The sequence below is a fragment of the Parasteatoda tepidariorum genome, chromosome 1 (assembly GCF_043381705.1).
Source record: "Parasteatoda tepidariorum isolate YZ-2023 chromosome 1, CAS_Ptep_4.0, whole genome shotgun sequence".
Lineage (NCBI taxonomy): Eukaryota > Metazoa > Arthropoda > Arachnida > Araneae > Theridiidae > Parasteatoda > Parasteatoda tepidariorum.
The window spans coordinates 38,219,606-38,240,336 of NC_092204.1; the positions used below are offsets into that span (position 1 = coordinate 38,219,606).

A 20,731-nucleotide genomic window follows, 5' to 3' on the forward strand; every position below is an offset into this window, starting at 1 on the left:
TTTTTTCCCTTAGAATTAAAATAAAACAGGCTATGATAAACAAATTAACAGTGAATCTATACATAGTCTCTGGCAATAGTTTAAATTTAATAGAATTTATTGAATACAATGTGGTATTTTACATAAAAGGAAAGAAAAAAAACAGCAATAAGTTAAGTAAATATTTATTGTTGAGTGTAAGTATGTAAATAATATCACAAATTAGTGATAAAATATAATTATAAACATTATTTTCAAATCTTTTTTTTTATTGTTTTTTTAAAAAAAAGAAAATGCATTAAAGTAAAAAATAAAATAAATATTATTATCCATTCATTTTGAAGTCTAAATATACCATAATAAAAATATTCTACAAACAAAACAATAACAACGGTTTTGGCAATGAATTTCATTCATTTGCCAAAAGTTTTTCCAATATATTATTGTAGTAATCACCAAACACCAGCTGATTGTGTTTCACAAGTGAGAAAAATTGTCCAGTGAATGCAGAAAGTTCATGTTGTAATGATGAAAGACCAGGTGGTATTCTCACAGCAGATTTAGTGTGCAGCGAAAGCTCTATGAACTCTAATAATCGTTTTGCTATAAATATAGATAAAAATGGTATATTATCCTTAAATAAATAGACTCTGGATTTATGAAGTCTTTTTTTTTTATTGATATTAATTATTTATCAATTGAAAAATTTTAACATACAAATTGAAAATAGTTAGTGACTGCAAAGTTCAAAGTTTGTATCATCTGATCTGATAAAGCAACTCTGATTATCTAATGATTTCGAACATAACTCTGGTCCTGTGGGTGCTGGATAATCATGGTTCCACTGCATTTAAAAGAAAATTTGTATTCAAAATAGTTGTTTTAAAATATTTAATATCAATAAAAAAAATTAAAAAATTTTACCAATGCCTGCCTAGTATGCCAAATTTAATATAAATTATGTTCCAAAAAATTCTCATTTAAGAAAATATCTTTAGAGTTTAAGCTACTACTAATAAGCCTTCCGAGTGATGCTCAAATGTTAACTAGTTATTTTATTTTTTTTAAAAAAAAACTAGCAATTAAAACATTTTTAGTAAAATTTAATTTACCAAGTTTAATCTTTTTAACTGTATTTAATGAGAGAAATCAATGTTATCTTAAATTCAGACATATTTTTAACGCTTTTATAAGCTTATTTCACACATTGAAAATCAGTAACATGCTTTTAAAAAAAAGTGAAAACTGATAGGTCATCTCTCTAACTTAACAGATTTTTCTTCATTCGCTCGAAACACCAACAGATCAGTTTTGGGTAGTCTCAAGCAAGAATTATTTGACATAAAAAAAAAAAAAATTTCTACTCTTTCGTAATTTCATATTTGCATCATCTTTAGCCTAGCATTTCAAACCTATATATCTAGGTTTTATTGCAGCGTTATAAATAGCAATAATTTTTTACAATACAGTATAAGAAAGACAGCTTTCAAAAAAAAAATACAGTCGGACCTCTATTTAACGAAGTCGCTAAATCCCGAAAAAAAGTTTTGAAATACTTNCAAACAAAAAGGGAAAGGAATTTTACTGCTTTCTCTAAAAGTTAAGGGGATGCGAAAATCAGTTCAAGGTCATTTCCCCCATAAAATGCGTTAACTAGTTAATAATTTTCTCAAATATTTTGGGAAATGGGGAAAGTAGATCTAAAAAAAAAATTCGTTAAATAGAAAATTCACTTCGCTATTTAGAAGTTATTTAACGAAGAAATTTCCAAAATGTTCTTGGTTCCACGAAAAAATTCGCAAAATAGAGAAATTCGTAAAATGGAAGTTCGTTAAATAGAAGTCCGACTGTATATATATATATATATATATATAAAGAAAGAAATTGTGTAAAACAGAAATATTAATTAGAATATTAAGACTTGGACAATTTGATCATGGAAAATGCAAAAAACTGGGGAAATGAATTATTTTATATAAAATATGCTTAAAGTCAACATTTAAAATAGTACACATCTCTTCTATTTTATCCTTAAAAAGCAAGTTTTCTTATGAAATGGGTTTTTGTTATTTATAATAAAATTGTTTTTACTCCAAAAAATTCAAGGAGTATTTTCACTCTCCGAAAAAATTTTAGCTACATCTCTGATTAAAATTACATTAATTCAATTTAAGTTTGAAAATCTCAGGGAACTTTATTTTACTTGGAATGTGACCATCCTTGGTCATTACAACAGATGCCATGTTAAAAGTATCCCTTATTTTTTCCTCAAATACATTGTTTATATTAAAAGACACCATTTTTTTAAATATATATATATACATTCATTTTTAAAAATAATAGAATAAACTCACTGAGAAGTTGTCGCACATGTTGATCTTCATTCGAAATATTTTTAATTGATGAAATCAGAAGTGATTCCTTTTCCTTGTTTAAAATTGGATATCCATGAGATTGTAAACATTCATTCACTTCCTTAGAAACTTGCAAACCAGCTGCTTCCATTTTTGACTCCAAATCGCTTGAACTATTTTTATATTACATAAATAATTTTTTCACAGATTTTTTATAAAACATATATAACAAATAATCACATCAAACTAAGTACTACAATTAAATATGAATATAGATTTAGTTATGATTATCGTAATTTAGAGGATCAAATTTAAAATATTGCGCTTTTTAATAAAATAGCATTGGAAATTTCTTGTTAAAAGTAGCATTGATTAATGTATATTTATTGGGGGATTAAGAAGAAAATTAAATTGGCTCAACAAAAAAAACAGTTAATTAAGATTTGTAGCAGTGCTGCTATATCTTAAAAAACTTAAATTTTAGTTATACATATTACTTTTTTTTAATCCAAAATTAATACATTAGCAATAAATATATACTTTATACCTGCCAAATTTTCAAGGACATTTTTTAGATAAAATTTATTTATATTATTATTATTTATATTACAGTTGGTATTACATACTTTTCAACTACCCACGCTTATGAAAAGAGATTTTTCTGAAATAATAAAAATGATAGTAAAACTTAACAGTTAGCATTTTATTCTGGATTAATTAAATTTTATTTGAAACAATTTTAACTACCAATATACACAATATGCTGGTAAAACTCAAAATATCTCTGTTTATTTTAATTAATGTTTCACTACTACCTTTAATATTGTAAGGAGGTAAAAATGTAAGGGTTAAAAGCTGTAGTGTAGAATGAAATCCAGAAATTTAAAAAATAATAAATGTCTTAGTAATTAAAGTTTACTAAGTTACCTACTGCTTTTTAAATCTAGCTCTCGTGAAAACAAAATTAAAAAAATACTTTTCCCTTCACCAGACAGCGAAAAATGTTCCTTATCATTAAAAACAATTCAATTTTATTTAAAAATAAACAAACATACCTGCATTGTGGTGCATCAGCCAATATAATCTGCAAATGCTTTTTTAAAGTTTCTTTAAAGTCAGTGATGCCTTGAATAGCTGGACCAACTATAGAATATGTCACCAATATCACAGTAGCAATTAATATCATCACAGTAAAATTATGCCGTAGAGTGATAAAACGCTCGTGGTCCAGATGTAAAGTCTATTTAAAAAAAATTTATAACTTGAAAATGTGTACTTTTTATAAAATAAAATATTGTCTAAAATACAGTGATTTCAAACAAGCCTTCTATTTCTCACTAAATTATGCAAGAGACATCTAGGGTAGAGTTCAGATAATCTGAGCTAAATATGTGTGATTTGTAAAACTAGATGTTTCATAATAATAAAGCGTCAGCAACAGAAATATTTCAATACATAATTTAGTAGCCTGTACATCAATATGTGTCACCTTTGTTAGGCAAAAAGGAAAGTGCAAATTCCTAACTATGCAACTTTGGCTAATGGTTATAAAATCAAAATGACATGAATAGCAAAAGATTGAAAAAAGTGATAATTTATAAGTCAAGATTCACACAATACAATATTGAAACATAATGATTCATCAAACAGAATGATTCAGTACTTTAGTGTAAACAATTTATACTTATCCATTAATTCGAATGCATTTTTATTTATTGGCATAAAAATATTTCATGTAAATTTGGATAACATTAATTTTTGGTCATCTGAACCAGCTATGATTTTAATTGATTTCGATAATAAGTTCTGTAACCAGAGTTTTTCGACCGTTTTTTTTTTTAACATTATCAAAATGTTCCACTTCTTAAAATCAATTGTTATTTTTTATTTGACTTTAAATTTTTTTATAACCCTACCAACAAAACTTAGTATAATTCTGTAGTACTGAAAAATAGATAATTTATTACAGATTACTTAAGTGGGTTCGATGTTTATATCAAATATATTGGTTCTGGAATTTTCTAAGCTAGTTCTATATGTATATTTTTTGGAGCAAATCAAGTAACTTAAAAGAAAATTAATAAACAGTAGCTCTGTAATAAGTTGACCTGCAAAAGGTTTGCTGAATTTATTTAAAATGAATTATTATAAAATGATACTGTAACTTAAAAATTTAAAAAGAAAAAAAAATTATATACATTTTTTGAATTTCAAAAACAACTGAAAAAAGACAGCATATTTCTCCGACTCCAATCTCTGGTCATAGAAATAAATTAGAAACTTTTCATTAATACCTGCAGGAAAAGACTACATTAAAGTTATAATTTTTCATTTTAATTAATAGCTTTATTATTTTGCTTCGTAAGTTTTCTTCATAACTAAAATTATTCTCTTATAAAATAAAAATTGATATTTAAACCTAAAAACTTTTATACATAGTAATATCCATAATATAAATATATTTTATTTTTAAAAAATATTTATTAATAGAGAAACTAATTCTAAAGTAAAAGACATTTCAATAAATACCATAACCTTTTGCAGATTTTCTAGTTTGAGTTAATCATTTATTAATATTATAAAAATCTGTATTGACTCTTTAACGATCGGTTAATTTTCAAAAAAACGGTCATAAAAGTGCCTATTTTTTTATCCCTGAAAATTATATAAAAATATGTGTATGAACAATATATATATATTCATGTCCAATTTTTGATTTGTTTTTAGCTTGAGATTTTAAAAAATTAAATGTTTAAGAAAAGCCAACATTACTATGATAACAGGGTTACTATGACTTAATGTTGGTTTTCCAGCAAGCAAGGAAAATTAGAAAAATATGTGTTTTGAACATTAAAAAAAAAATTTATTAAACTTACGTATAATATAAATAAAGAAAAGTTATTTTTTCTTGAGTTATAAATTTCAAAGCATGAGATACAGATGCCAACATCACAATCTGGACAGTAGTATCGAGTTTCCTTCCTACATCACTTATTGTTAATAGAAAATAATTTAAAATAAACTAATTATCTACAATTACCTTAAAAATATCTTGGTACTGCCATCTGGTGTGCAAAATCAGAAGAAGAAAAAATTTCTGGGCAAAAGATATGAATTAGTTTTATTCTTATTGGCGCGTTACTACTGAACACTCCAGCCAGGAAATATCACGGGAGCAAGGAATAGAAGGCAAAACCTCACCCCGTCAGGGGTTAAGAAAGTAAACATTTTCATAGCATTAAAAAAAAAAAATTTAACTTCATCAACTTAGTGTGTTAGAATGTAAACCCACAATTTTGACAAATGTGATATTCCTCAAGAAATTCCCCAAACCTAAGCCCACAGGCACCATAATGTCTGCAGATCCTGCTGTTGTGTGACAATGTAAAAACACTCAGTTTTCTATTAAATGTTATATAACACTGTAAATTTCAAATATAAATTCACCTTGAAGATATAAATGGTGCTGTTATTCTAGAATGTGCACTTTTGGTACAAAAAGGTTACAAATACTGTACTATACATAAAATTTAAGTAGCAAATATATAATTTACGTACAAGTTTTAAATAGCAAAATGTAAATTTACCTCGGGAAAATTCTCAGTTTCTTTCCATATTAAAATTTTAATGTATGCTTTGCTGATTAATGTAGAAATAGTAGGTTTTGCATCACCAGATTCAGCAACAGTCTCTGTATAAGCCTTTTGAAGCCACAATCTAGTGAATTTCAACCCATCAACAGGTGGTGTCAAACCTATTAACCAACAAAATGTTTTCAAATAATAGAAAGATAATGAATATTGTTTTTTCTAATCTGAATTAAAGAGAGAAAAAAATGAAGTTAAACATTTACTTATTAACTCTAAGTTTGAATTCTAATAACATTTTAAAATGGTACTTATTTCATTCAAAAAGCATTTTTGTTTGATCAAGATTCAATTAGAATTTTTAGTTAAGTAGAAACTATTCACTTATTGACTGAAGAGTGTGACTTATTTATATTAAAATACCATATTAGTCGAAAATGAAAAGATTTTCAATCAATTATACTGAAAAGATATCAGCAAAAATTTAGTGCAATATATTCTAAAAAATACACATTTTTTTAAAATTTTATTATGTTTAAAATTATAACTAAATTGAACACATAAATATACCAGGTACCAATTAAAACTTTATATTCATCCTCTTTAACTTTTAAATAGCTGAAACCATAGCTATAAAAGTGGTGTCTAGAAATAGTAAAATGGCTGTACAATAGACACCTTGCGGACATTTATGCTAGAAAAAGAATGCTTAAAACATGCATTTATTAGATTCTGATTCCCTTCACCATGACAAAATTAGGAAGAAGAAAAAAAACTAGTTATCACAGGATATCTTTATTTCAGAAATATGAAGCTTAAGAAAGGTTTGAAAATTAAAATTAAAGAAATCTTACGGTAACAAATTCGTTCTTCATAACATTAGTTACTGAATAAAAAATTCTGCATTTTAAGCATTCTTTTCTTAACATTATTATTCACAAGTTGTCTATTCATACTAAATTGATGATGCCCTACAACTTTGTAATACACTTTTTTCTATACCTGGTACCATTTTCGAAACAGAGAAACATTTTCCACTCATCTAGCAAATTGCCATTTTGCTACACTTAGACACAGCTTTTACAACTATAGCTACAACCATTTGAACAATAAGAGATGAGAACTTTAGTGATCATTTTGAATATATGTGGTCATACCAAAAACAACAAAAATGCAGAATTAACATAATTTAAAATGTTTTGTACATTTCTTATATTTTTTTTTTATTTTCTTTCATTTTTACAAAACAAAATCTGTCATTTTAATTAAGAAAATTAAAAAACTTGGAAATTAAGGCAGACAATGATATGTTTGAGAGTTGAAAACTAATGTACATATTTTACGATAGGTACAAAGAGAATATTAGAATAGATTAATCACAAGTAAATTTTGTAGCTTAACTGAATAAAGAGCCTTGATAGCACAGTGGTAATTAAAGTAATTAAACGTCAATGTGCTACAGCTTGTAGCAAACACAGCTTCAGATAGATAGGTAGTCTGGCAAATGAAGACAATTACATTAGCCATATTGCCCCATCAATTTGTTTCTTTATCTCCATGACCCTCTTACCAACAATTGACTGTTACAGAGAGCTTTACTTTAAATTACAAATAAAAATATATATTTTTCTCATAACAAAATTTAAAAAATTACTAACAATAATAAAGGCTTTTTAGAAAACTGAAAATCTAATAAGACTTTATTGACTAATATAAACTTTTCAAAAATGACGAAACACTCACTTTCCAAGGAACGTATAATTTCTTGAAATTTACTTTTTTCGTACTCAACTGATTGTTGTTGGATATGAGGCCGTATGTGAGAAATAGTGAAATTCACCATATCCAATTTCATGACATCCAATGTTTCTAAGATACCTCTATAAATATTTAAAAAAAAGATATTATAAAAATTTAATTGATATATAAATTTAAAAACCTATTTAAACAAACACACAAAAATTATTTATTTAGTAAAGATAATTACTTATAAAGTGGAACTATTTCTGTAAGCTGCCGAAGTTCTTGTATTTTAGAATCTCTTGCTGGGCAACATATACGAGACATAGTGGAAATTATAAATTGTGCATAACTTAATACATCTATGGCGCCATTTTTAGCTTGTTGCTCTATCAGATCAATATCTAACACTTCATTTATTTCGTTTTTCAAGCGACTGTTATGAGGTAATAATAGCCACAAAAGAATCTGAAAATAAATTTTACTTTATTATAAAAATGCAACAATTTAAATTTGAATGTAGTACAAAATTACGAAGTATGATGAAATATAAATTAAAAAACTGACTGCTTTCAACTTCTTTATCAATTCAATAAAACAAACAGTAACTGCAAAATAATTTTTAAAGAAATGTAGTAAAAGTCTAAATTATAAAGTTTTAATAGGTTATTATTAGACACTAAAATTTTAGACCATTTGGAAGAGAAAGTTTCTCAAAAACTGAAATAGAAACAAACAAATCAAAATAAAAGATATAAAAATTTAAATAGAATGGTTTTATTAGTTTTGCAGCAAAATACTCTGCAGCTCATGCTATTTATTAAAATAGATAACAATAGAAAACAAACACAACTGTTGGTAAAATATAATTATTTTTTTATCACGGTTTAAAAACATTTTTGGTGTAACATTTTCAAAGAAAAAAAAATTTCATTCTAATAGAGTTTTAAAATTTTAATTAATCTTTTTACAATAATACAGCAATAACCAATAATGCTTTGATTTGAGGAACAGCACAAAGAACAGCATAGATATTAGATTAAAACATTTATTAAAGTAAAATAAAACTTTAAATCAATGTCATTTATGATTATTTAAACAACATATGTTTAGTTAAAGACAAATTAGTCATCGGAATTTTAATATCATAAAATAATCGAGAAATATTAATACTTCGCAATTTATTGCATTTACGTTATTACATTAAGATACTTTTCTAAATAAATCAGTATTTTCTTTAACTAAATCAAAATTATATCTCACAATACCATGTTTGATGATTATTAATAACAATAATACGTGTCCTATTATCATATTCATTATTTACCATTGTCGTTAATGATTGCAATATTATTGTATTTACTATTTCTTGTTGTCAATAATCATTATAACTGTCGAATATTATAACTGTCGATTCACTATTCATTTAAAGTCATGGTATTCACAAGATATTATAATATGACATGTTTAAAATATTGATGTACTTTAGTATTCATAATATACATTTTAAAATATTCATATTTACATACTATTGATATTTCAGGATACAATACTATATAGCCTATCTCTAATGAAATTATGTTTAAGAGCATAATATTACAATTTAACACGGTATTTACCTCCTTAACTTCTTTTAATAATATCATAGCATGATGATAATCTGGAGGATCGCTAGCAATTCCATTATTCAAAACGTCCCAAAACGCTCTGTGACAGATTTCACTTACTCTTTGCTCCAAACTGAAACAAATATCATTATAGCAATTGAACACAGATATTAGTAATAAAGAATATTTATTAAAGTTTCATGATCTAGAATATTTATCAGCAATAACAGATACTAAACAAAGTTTACAAAGTTCAACTAAATTTGCTAAAAGTAAACCAGTTGAAAATAAGAGCAAAATAAAAATTGAACAAGAGAAAAATCAAATGTAATCTATGAAGTAAAAGACATTAAAAAATAATTACATAAACTTCAAATTTACAAATCTAAGGCATTAAAAAGGTTACACTGGAAAAAAATAACATCTCTGCACTTCTCCATATTTTCAACATTTTAAAATCAAACAGTTAAACTTTCAAATAAAAATAAAAAAAATTACATTTTGTTATGCCAGATTAAATAATTTTGAATGCACTAAAATATGTAAATTAAGTTAAATTAAAAATAATATTTTTGACATAAATTGTGATACCTAACCTCACTCTTGAAGAAAATGCCTGACTTAAGTTTTTATATTTTTGGTAAGAACTAAAATGTAAAATTTTTTTTTATCATAAATTAAAATCTTTTGAGCCTAATGAAGTTTAAAGCTGAAATAGTTAAATTATTTGCTGCATAAATCTAATTCTTAATACATTTTTAAGCAAAATTTTTAATAATTTTTATTCTTTTGCATAAATTTTAATTAAACAATAAAAATAGCTGAAATATTTAATAGATTAGTTCAAACAGAAAATTAAAATTCCCAAATTTCAAAAATCAGCAACACATATGCAGTGATTTAACAGATGAATCTCAAATTACTTAATGATGCAATGCAAAATAAAGCAAGAAATAAAAATGTTAAGAATGAAACAATTTAGCAAAGGAATAAGTTGGTAAGATACCCCGATTTAGGAGCATTTTGCTGCAATTTAAAATCCTTATTTACAGCTATTTCATGGGCAAGAGCCATATTGATTCCCGAGTTTGAGACATCTTCTGCTGCCTTTAATATTTGTTCAAGCGAAACAAAAGCTGGTGGAGATGCTGAAAGAAAATATTTATTTAGAATTTAAACAAACACAGTATATAATTCTGAACATGAAATGTATTCTTTGTAATAGGTCTCAAAACAGTTAAAAATAAGAATTCTAAAACAAGAACTTTTTGCTGCTATGTAAACAAATAATATAGAATTAAAATTGTTATGCCTCTTTTTTTTTTCAATTTTAATTGAACTTTATAACCTTATTCTACTAACTAATGATGAAAACTAATGTGGAAATCAAGAAGTAAAACTATTAATTAAGTGAAAAAGAGTTTGAAAAATTTATTAATTAGCAAAAATAAATAAAAATAGTAAATGTTTTAAAATCATAGGCATAAAAGGCTGCTGACTTTTAAGACAACCAAATAAAATAGCATAGAAAGTAAAAATAATTACCTTTTCTTCTTTTCAATTTTGAATTTTTTTTTTTTACTTACTTTTTTTAAATATTAACTATTAATTTCTATTAAAAATTTTTATCAAAATGAAGAATTTCTGAGAATTAATTAAATCTTTTTCACCACATTCAAAATGTACCTTAAAACTAAAAACTATTCCAGTTTTTAAACATACTAAATATTAAATTTGAATGGTTATAGAAATGAAATATTTTAGATTTTTGGGGATGCCGGCCAGGCCAAGTGGTTAGCGTGCCTGACTGCTAAGCCAATGGCTGCAGGTTCGAATCCCGCTCTGTGCATGGATGTTTCTCTCTCTCTCTCTCTCTGTTGTCTTCTGATGTGGGAATGTGGCCCACCCTATGAACGGGTATTTGTGGCAGTGTACCGTGGCTAATGTTGCTCGCTTCCGTGACTTTGGTTCACAGGTGCCCACTGGGTAACGATAAATAAGCAACACTTATGGCATCTTCTAAGACGAAGAACGAAAGTTCAGTGCCTGCCGTTATTTAAAAAAAAATATAAAAAAGATTTTTGGGGATGAGCATTCAACAAAGGTTTTGTAACAATTAATTATGTGTGAAAAACATGCTGACCATGGTTGTGTGCTAGATTTAGGATAAAGTAATAAATAACTAAAAGGCATATTCCATAAAAAATACTTTGCGTTTTGGTACTATAAAAAATATTTCTTAAACTGACTCTTTCAATTATAAAATACAAAGTAATTAAAAAGTTATACAAAATAAATATAAAAATTATTTAAACTTAAATAAAATCTAATTGCTTAAATTATTAACGGATATTTATTATATCATACAAATTACATGTTTTTTTACAAAGACCCTACCCTAAGTCTAATATACAACTAACAATGGATTATTATACATTAGTAAAGAATATTTCACGCCAAAGAAATCTTTACTTCGGTAGAGTTTTTTAATCAACTTACCAGGGACAATTGACGGAAATTCTGAATCTGAAGTTGTTCTTTGTCTAGTATTGCTTGTGCACTGGATATCTTTGGGGACAGATGAACTTCTTTCACCAGTACTTTGTTCTTTATTTGAATTAGCTTCATCCTCTTTCTCTTGGTTTGAATCCATGTTCTAAGTTAAAAAAATCAATCAAGTTTCATAAAATTCAAATATTAAGTTAGTTAAAAATACAAATATTCTCATAAAAAAATGTCTTAATATAATAACATCTTTGCATAAGATATTTTTCAAGAATGTTGAAACGAAACTATTAAGTCATGCTGTATAACTAGATGTATTTGGAAAGAGCACTGTACCCTGTCTGAATTTAATAAGGGAAAAATTGGAAAAAGGGTGTAAATAAGAACAAGAGAGATATAAAAGTTTAAATTTCTAATTACTTTTTTTTCTATTTAAAAAATTACTAAAGCAGCTGTTCTTTTATTTCAGATTAATCTTGCCTTCGAGAACATTTCCATATTGATATTTGTTCCCAACAACTGAAATAATAAAGTGCAACTTCTTGAACTTGTAATAAATTTTTTTAAAGATATACAGTGGTTTACCAAAGGGTAGCTACAGATTTTACACTTTGAGTTTTATCTATTTTGTGAAGCTCTTATTAGTTTATCATGTATGACTATTGGTTGTTGTTCAATCCTTGTTAACCATTTTAGCATGAATACTGATATAAAAATCTTCCTCTACACTTGTTCTCAATGAAAATAGTTATATTTTTTTTATCTTTTTCTTTAAATTTTGTAACATTTAACTTGAAGAAAAACTAAGTATCTAAAATTTATAATTTAGAATATACAACATTCAATTTATCAATGAAAACAGAAGACTTCATTAACAGAACTTGTTTTAAAATGATCATCAAAATTTTAATAACAGCGGGGAAAAGCAGCATGCAAGAAACTAAATAAAATAAAAAAATCACAGAATGAGGCAAATGCGAAAGGTAATACCCATAACTACCACTAACCAAATCATTAAATGCTTTTTTTAAATTTATGCAAAAATCAAGAAACCGGGCAAGAACATTTCGCACCTAAACGTTTCAGTTTGCATGAACAAATACTGATATGGAAATATCCCAAATGAGAATCGTTTTTTTTAATAATTTATCTTTCTTTTATTATTTTTTGAATAATCAATGATAATCCTTAGTATAATGATAATCCTTAGTTAATGGTTTTCAGATGACAAGATACAATTTGAGGCATATCATGCAGTCACATAAAAAAACTGAGAAAATGGCTCCAGCCAAATCCCTGCACAAAACCAGTAAGTTTTTTCAACGCATGCTAAATACATTTTCTAGTAATCACATTTAAAAGATTTTTAACATAAAAAATCCATAAAATGTTAGTAAATAGCGATGTTCTGACCAAAACAAGGAAAAATTGAAATATTGCTAATCATATGGAGTTTTCAAGTCAATAAATCACTATAAATGTATGCAACTAAACAGACTACAGATGTTCTAAAATATACAATGATTATCACTTTACGGGGACTTCCCTAATGATAATCAAATTTTATATAAAATACTTTGTTAAAAAGTATGACCATAGTTCTATTGACATGTTGAAATATGAAAATAGAAGTTTTAAAAGTTGTTAGATTTGTATTGATACTCTAAAATGTGTACTATGTATTATGGAGCATATTTTTAGTGAATACAAATACTAGTGAATGAATGAAAATTTAGTGAATGAAAAAAAATTTCTGTTGCCCAAGTAACTGTCACACTAGCTACTATTTTTACGCGCTCAATCTTTTAATGAAAAGCAAAACAACAAAGAAAAAATTTTGGAAAATAGTGTTTATTTGAGAAGTATTATATTTGATATATTTTTGAGATTAAAATCAAACCTAAAACTGGCTTATCACAAATTAGAACCAATCAAAACAGAAATTTAGAAAAGTCGAAATTTTAATTCTAATAATTTATTTAAAAAATTCTGTAAATTAAATTCGGAAACACAGCAGTTTAATTTTAGAAGAAGAACGTTTGGCATAAACACACGACAAAAATGAAGCAATTGAGTTCTATTTCTATAACATTCAATTTTATTAGTGCCCAAATAGGGAAATTCGTTTACTTTTGATTTTCTTAATAATCTAGAAACTATTTTGTATGCCTACTTCTGCCCGGATTAAAGATCATCAACCGAAACGATGAATTCAAACTTTTTCGTAAGATTCATGTGGTTGGAAACAATGAAGAGGTCGTGAGGAGTAGATACTGAAAATTAATTTCTTCGCGATCGCAACGCTTGACCCGAGTCCTCGTTAAACTGTTCTACTGTAAAGTGCTCGACTTCGCGTGCAGGTCGTCGGGCTACCAAAGTGGGGGTGCCATCCCCTCTGCAGAGGATCAAAATTGTGATGGCATGTCTTCGGATCATCCTCAGGGGTGCTTCCTAGACCGTCGCCAACAGCCCATCGTGCAGCTTTAGTGCGACGTAAATTAACTACAACAACTGTAATACTTATAGAGTATTCTTCTTCATATAGAATAATACATATTTCTGTATCTATATAATTCGTTGTTGTTAACTTACTTCGCACTAGAGCTGCACGATGGGCTATTGGCGACGGTCTGGGAAACATCCCGGAGGNGGAGTTCTCCTATCACCCACCATATTTACCCGACATTGCACCATCAGATTTCCATACATTCTGACAGCTACATTTTCCGTGAAATTTTTAAAATGTGGATGATATTCAAAATATCTTCCTTAGTTGTCTTGCTCAAGAAATGATTGGTTTTTATGATTACGGCATTTGAACTTCGTGATGACAAAAGGTTTCTAATGACGTGGATAGTGTATAATTAAAATCTGTTAACTGAGCGTTTGATTGTTATTTCCAATTTGTAATTTTTTGCAGTGTATGATGCTTTTAATCAAGTAATGTTTTACCGCTTCAATTTCTTAAGATTATTTAACGCATAACTTTGGAACTAATGATAGGTTCTTTATACTCAAGGACTCAATCTCAATGGTTCGAGGGGGTGACCTCAAATATGTTAATTCATTTGTGCAGACGACATTTTAAGTTAAATCAGCCGCAAAAACGTACTTTCTTTGAATAAATATACCTTTTTCAGTGGATTTGGATTTCTGAACCCCAAAATATAGGGGGTAACTGCAATCGGGGAAATATGATTCCCATAGTTTCTTTCATCAGGAGTGGAGAGCGATCCAAAATTGAATCCCTGAAAGTGAATTTTTCTTTTTGCGTATTTCGCTAATCTCGAGACCTTTTAAAAAGTATTGAAAAACTTATGCACACAATTGTAAAAGTCGTTTATCCAAAGATAATTCTATGCAAAAATAAATTTTAGTATATATTTATTTATTTTTTAATGATAGTAAAAAAAACTTTTTAATTGTATGGTATACATTTTTTACATCATTTTAAGGAATACAAATTTGAATGGCAAAACACAAAAAATGAGCTAAATTAATCGAGCAATTCCTGAGAATTCGCATTTTGAAAAAAGTTGTATTTTTAATATTTGATTTCTCATGAATTATTCGACTGATTTTCGATTGTTATTAAATAAAACAATAAAAAATAATAGACATTTTCTTAAAGTTGTATCTTGCATGGAATTATTTTTGGATATTTTAAAACTGTGGACAAAAATTTTAAAGTTACTGAGATAGGGCGGAATACACAAAAAGTAAAATTAACATTAACTGGCCAAACTTTGGATAACTCTCCTAGCCAAACTATTGGGACCATATTTCATCGAAAAAAAGGTATGCTTATTCATAGAAAGGCAGGCGAAAAAATTAAAAAGTGGATTAAGTCAAAGAAAATTAAAACGAAAATGAAAACTATAAGTAAAATATATAGTTAAAATTCTAATTTCCTAACATATTTTTTTGTGTAGTTATTCTAAGTATTTATGATTTTTAAAAATTATATTATCCTAAATTTAAATATCTATAAACAATTGTAAAATTTCTAATATTATTATGAACCTAAATTATTATTTTGTTCCAGTAATTAACGTTTAAGGATGTTTCCTAATGATCAAGTATGAACAAATTGCTATTAACAGCATATTTTAAAATCAGGATTCTAAATTTAACCCAACTTATTGATATCAAACAATATGTAGATAAAAAAGTGTCGATATATGCTTTAATTTTTCTTAACAATGAAAGTCAAAACTGAACTTTTAGTATTTATACTGTCATTTTCGAGAATTAGTAAAATATTTTTATAAGTTTAAAATGGTATTTTCTTAATATAATGGTCAAAGAAAGTTTTTTTGAATTATGTTTTTGAGCGGAAATAATGTGTTAATTGTGTAGTTTGAAAGCTAATATCAAGAAAATATTGAACTTATTTTTACAGAGCGAATGGATGCAAAGTTCTCATTATATCTTTGCTTGCGATCTCCGAGATCTCTGTACACAGTGACGTCCTTCTCTCTTTTCTTTAGCTCTGATACCCCCCCCCCCCCAAAAAAAAATATCTATTTTCTGTTCAACACTAAATTCGATTTCTAAGCGCATAATTAGTGTAGCATTCTATAATCTACATCAGCAAGCGTTATTCATTAAACTTTTATACCCTCATGCATTTTTTCACAATTATTTTGAAAATCGTAAATCTGAAATTTGACGGGTAAGAGTTAAGAATGGAACGATATAAATCGTTTTGAAGATATATGAGGCATCTTGAAGATATGCGAAATGTTTCATAAAAAACAACAAGAGAAGATGATTTCAGTACTTTATTGTAAGGACTGATTTAAATTCAAATAAATAATGCAAACATTTTAGAAACTTATATACAAAGTTTTAAAAAATAAATTACATAACACTTTCAGAAATTAAGAAATTAGTGCCATTATTTATATTTGGTGTGCAAATTAACATAATTTTATTTACAAAGTATATGCATTTGAAAATATATATTAATTTGGTATTTTATTTTGTATAATAATTAAAACTGCAACTTCAGCATGAATATTGATTTTTTCAATGACACAAAAATAATTAACTATATCAAAACTACACTAAAACAAAATAAGTAATAAATAAGCATTCTAGTTAATTCATGTAGCAAAAACAAGAAGTTTAGTAAAACGATGATTGATTACAAAATCTATTCCCTTAATAAATTTTATTAAAGTATTAAACAAAATTTGCATGATTTGAAATAAATATTTTTCTATTTAAATGTTGAAAGAAACTTTCGTTTTTTGAATTTCATTCGTACAATACTTTATCAATGTCCGGATAAATTTCATTCAGATATCACACAACTATCATTACTAGTTCTCTCTTTCACATCTAAGTGGCATTTATTATTTTCTATTTTGTGAAGATGAAAATAGTGGTACAAATTTCCTTCACATTTTGAGACGGTTTATAACAATATGAGGAATTATGAAAAAAAGAAACTAATATTTGAAAGAATAACTTATTTTCAATTTATAACGTTGCCACTTTCTCTGTTATCATATTTCAAAATTAGAATGCCAACAAAATTAAAGGAATGTTTTTAAATTTAATAGCAAGTAGAAATTATTTTAGGAATGTACAATATTAAAAATATTTTTATTTGAAACAAAAGGAACTGTTCAACAGTATAAGTATTTTTTTAAATAAATGCAATGTTAACAAAAAACAGAATGCTGATAATAATTAAACTCCTATTTTAACAAAGCATTAATTATTTTATAAACTGATTTAATATAATATTCATAAAATATTCATAACATAATTTTGAAAATTGTTTATATCATAATTCTTAAATACCTATTTAATATTGCAAATAAAAATAATTTTTAAACAAGTAAATTTAAATCCACAAAAAAATTATAACATATCTAGTCAAGTGTTTGATTTTAATATCAACATAAAAGATATAGGATCAGAAAATCAAAATATATTGCAACTGCGAATTTTTTTTAAAGAGAAATCATTTTTGCTTTAAAAGTAGTTTCTGGATAGAAATGTGAAATGGACTACAGACTAGAACTTATAATGTACAGGAACATATTTATTAAACTCTTTGTACTAAGGAAAATTGAGCTACATTTTTTAGAATCAAAGAAGCTTTAAACAAAAATTAAAAGCTTCTTTGAAATAATCCTGCTGAATTTACAGGTCAGATTTAAATAGATTACAGTGGGAAATAATTGGAGCATTTGTTAAATAAATCAGTTGAAGGCCCACCAATCAAACCAACTTATAAGTTCAGTTTATTTAGTTATACCTCAGTTATTAAACTGGAAAAAAAAAATGCTTAATTTAATTATATACATTGCATGATATCAGGCACCTTGTTTAAAAAGTTCGTTTTCAAGTTTTTAAATAAATATATTTTAAACATATTAACTCTGTTCAAAAGTTTTAAAAAAAAAGTATAACTGATTTGTGGTTGGTTAATCTTAGCTTACCATCACCAAAACTATTGTCAGAGTAGAAATTCAGAATAAGGGGGGAAAAAGCTGTTTAAAAATCATATTATAACAAATATTTTAATAGAATGTGCTTGAATTCCTGTGTTATTATGATTTCTTAAATTAAAAAAAAATTGCAATGGTTTTTAAGTTGTCCCTCTCCAATAAAATATGTTTACAGTGAGAGATTTTTTCCCTATCTGCATAATGTCAAAATTGCCCAAGGCTTTTCAGATTCTAGGTTAATTAATTGATTTCTAGATTAAATTCAATCAAAATTCATTGAAGTAGATTAAAATGCATTGACCCATTGGAACACAACTTAGAATCTTCATTAATTAAAACTAATCTTCCATTTCTGAATCCATAATCAAAACTAATCTTCCATTTTCAAAGTATTTGACTCAAGATTTAATTTTTAATTTGTAATACTAAAAAAAAAATTAACAATTTTTTTTTTTTAATATTTGTATAACTAATATCTATCTATACTACAATTCTGATTGACAGTTCAGATTTTGGGTTCAATTGAATATTCACATACTGATCCAAATTAGAGCATTTTATACATAATTAATCGGCAAATTCAAACCTTAAACAGATATATCCATTTACTACAATTTTGTTTTGCCGTAAAATAAGAATTTGGTACGAGCCATTGAAAAAATTTCAGCCATGACTCATTTTCCAGTTCCACCAATCAGGCTTTCAATAGAGTTATTGAATAAAGCTCATTCATTATAACTGCAATGCTGAATCGGTAAATAAACATACAAGTTTTAGAATCAAATAAATTATTATAAGTGATTGCACAATAGTAAGAAACAAGAAAATTAAAATTACTAATTTAATTACTGTATTTAAAAAAAATTAAACAAGGATATACAAATAAGATCGAAGATAAAAAATTACTTAATGAACATCAATTTCAGGGAGCTTTCACACTTTTATAAAATCAACAATTTTATTGCAATAAAAATTGTTGATATAATTTCCTCCAAATACATAAAATATAACTTTGAAAAATTAAAAGACTATCTACTTGATCTATTCAGGAGAACAATATGTGGAATATTTTGGAAATATCCAATATGATAGCTGCCAACATTTTAAACTGAAAACTTTTTGCATGAATAGATTATTGATTTAGCAATAAAAATAAAAACCTATATTCAAAGAATTTTTTTATAGACAAAACAGTGTTTTAAAAGAAAAATAATTTAATTAAAAATATAACATATAAAATTTTTTTTGCAAAGTTTGAATTGTTTTTAATTTACAGATTTTCAGCAATATGACGATATATATATATACTTCATTATATATATATTATGAAGTTTGGAAAAAAACATTTAAAGTTTCAGAGTTTATCAGGAAAAAAGATAAATATAAGGGTATAATGGCATCTATACATTAAGTAAAAAATGAACACGATTTTTGCATCATTTATTGTAAAAATTTAAGAATACTTTTTGCAATTTAGTTTCAATAATTTAGCTTAAATTTATTAAATAGTTAATGATAGTTAAAAAATAATTTAAATAGAATACATATAATTTCACACATTATTTTGATTTAAAGAATATATATTACATAAATTTACAAATATTTTAAAAACATAAATTTTACACAATTATACATAATGGGGACAAAAGATTATACAGAGATTTACATAAACAAAACAATACATAATGCAGTCATTTCTCTGAGATAAATCGCAGCTATCACTATAAAAACAGATTTTTCTAAATTTTAAAATAATTACACCAGAGTAGTTCAACCTAAGGCCAATGGGACAGAATCAAAAAAATAATTATAATATAGGGTTCTATTGATCTCAAACTGATAAGTTTTTCAAAGACTACCAAAACCTATAAATCTATCTTTCACTTATATTTTACAACAGCATTCGATGAATAATGTTGTAAAAAGCAAGTAATATTCAGATAAATTTATGATGACCTTAGCTTTAGCAATATATGTTTGATATCAATACACACTAAAATATCTATAATCTTTTTAATTTTCTTTTCTTTAATTTCGCACGTTTTAGTGGCTCTCCTTTCCAAGAAAGTTGTGTATACCTGAATTGATAATTTAACCATTATATCCTCATTAAATAAGTAAGCAGATAATTTACAATGGCTTAAGATTTAAAATCCGTTTAAAAATAAAAATGTTTTAACATAAAGAAAAGAGCTATAATTGTTGTTTCAGTGTTCAAATTTCAAAACCAGATTTTGCAATTGTACAAACATTGTTTAATTTTTTTTTCTTCTTTGCACATTTCCTATTGATTATTGAAAATTGTGTAAAACATATAAAAATATTCTTGAAGTCCTGATGTAAAGGTTTATGTTCTAAAAATTAATCTGATGCCCCTGTAAATTAATAATTAAATTTCTTAACTTACAACATCTTATATTTTGAAAGATTACCAATTATTATATTTAATAAAATCATTTTAAAATTGGAAAATCTAATTTGCATACAGAAAT

The 20,731-nt window shown here is 25.9% G+C and overlaps 1 protein-coding gene across 5 annotated transcripts; it reads right to left on the reverse strand.

The window, feature by feature from the left end:
- Positions 1–148: 148 nt before the first annotated feature.
- LOC107444444 (T-complex protein 11-like protein 1) lies at positions 149–14,029 on the reverse strand. Of its 5 annotated transcripts, none has more exons than XM_043038886.2 (10): positions 13,903–14,029; positions 11,767–11,923; positions 10,274–10,415; positions 9,280–9,400; positions 7,908–8,128; positions 7,664–7,800; positions 5,921–6,087; positions 3,389–3,573; positions 2,334–2,506; positions 149–582 (listed from the first exon to the last, which is right to left on the reverse strand). In XM_043038886.2, exons 2-10 carry the CDS (start codon positions 11,918–11,920, stop codon positions 389–391), a joined length of 1,494 nt encoding a protein of 497 aa, XP_042894820.1. In that variant the 5' UTR covers positions 11,921–11,923; positions 13,903–14,029; the 3' UTR covers positions 149–388. The 5 variants fall into 5 exon arrangements, with proteins under 5 accessions (XP_042894820.1, XP_071034897.1, XP_042894819.1 ...); XM_071178796.1 differs by having other exon boundaries at positions 149–823; XM_043038885.2 differs by having other exon boundaries at positions 13,673–13,917.
- Between the last annotated feature and the right edge of the window lie 6,702 nt (positions 14,030–20,731).

Coding starts and splice junctions, on each gene's coding strand:
- LOC107444444 (XM_043038886.2), bottom strand. CDS start 11,920: ATGGATTCAAACCAAGAGAAAGAGGATGAAGCTAATTCAAATAAAGAA. Junction 10,416..11,766: donor ATTTCCGTCAATTGTCCCTG/GTAAGTTGATTA, acceptor ATTTTCTTTCAG/CATCTCCACCAGCTTTTGTT. Junction 583..2,333: donor ACATGTGCGACAACTTCTCA/GTGAGTTTATTC, acceptor CTATATTTATAG/CAAAACGATTATTAGAGTTC.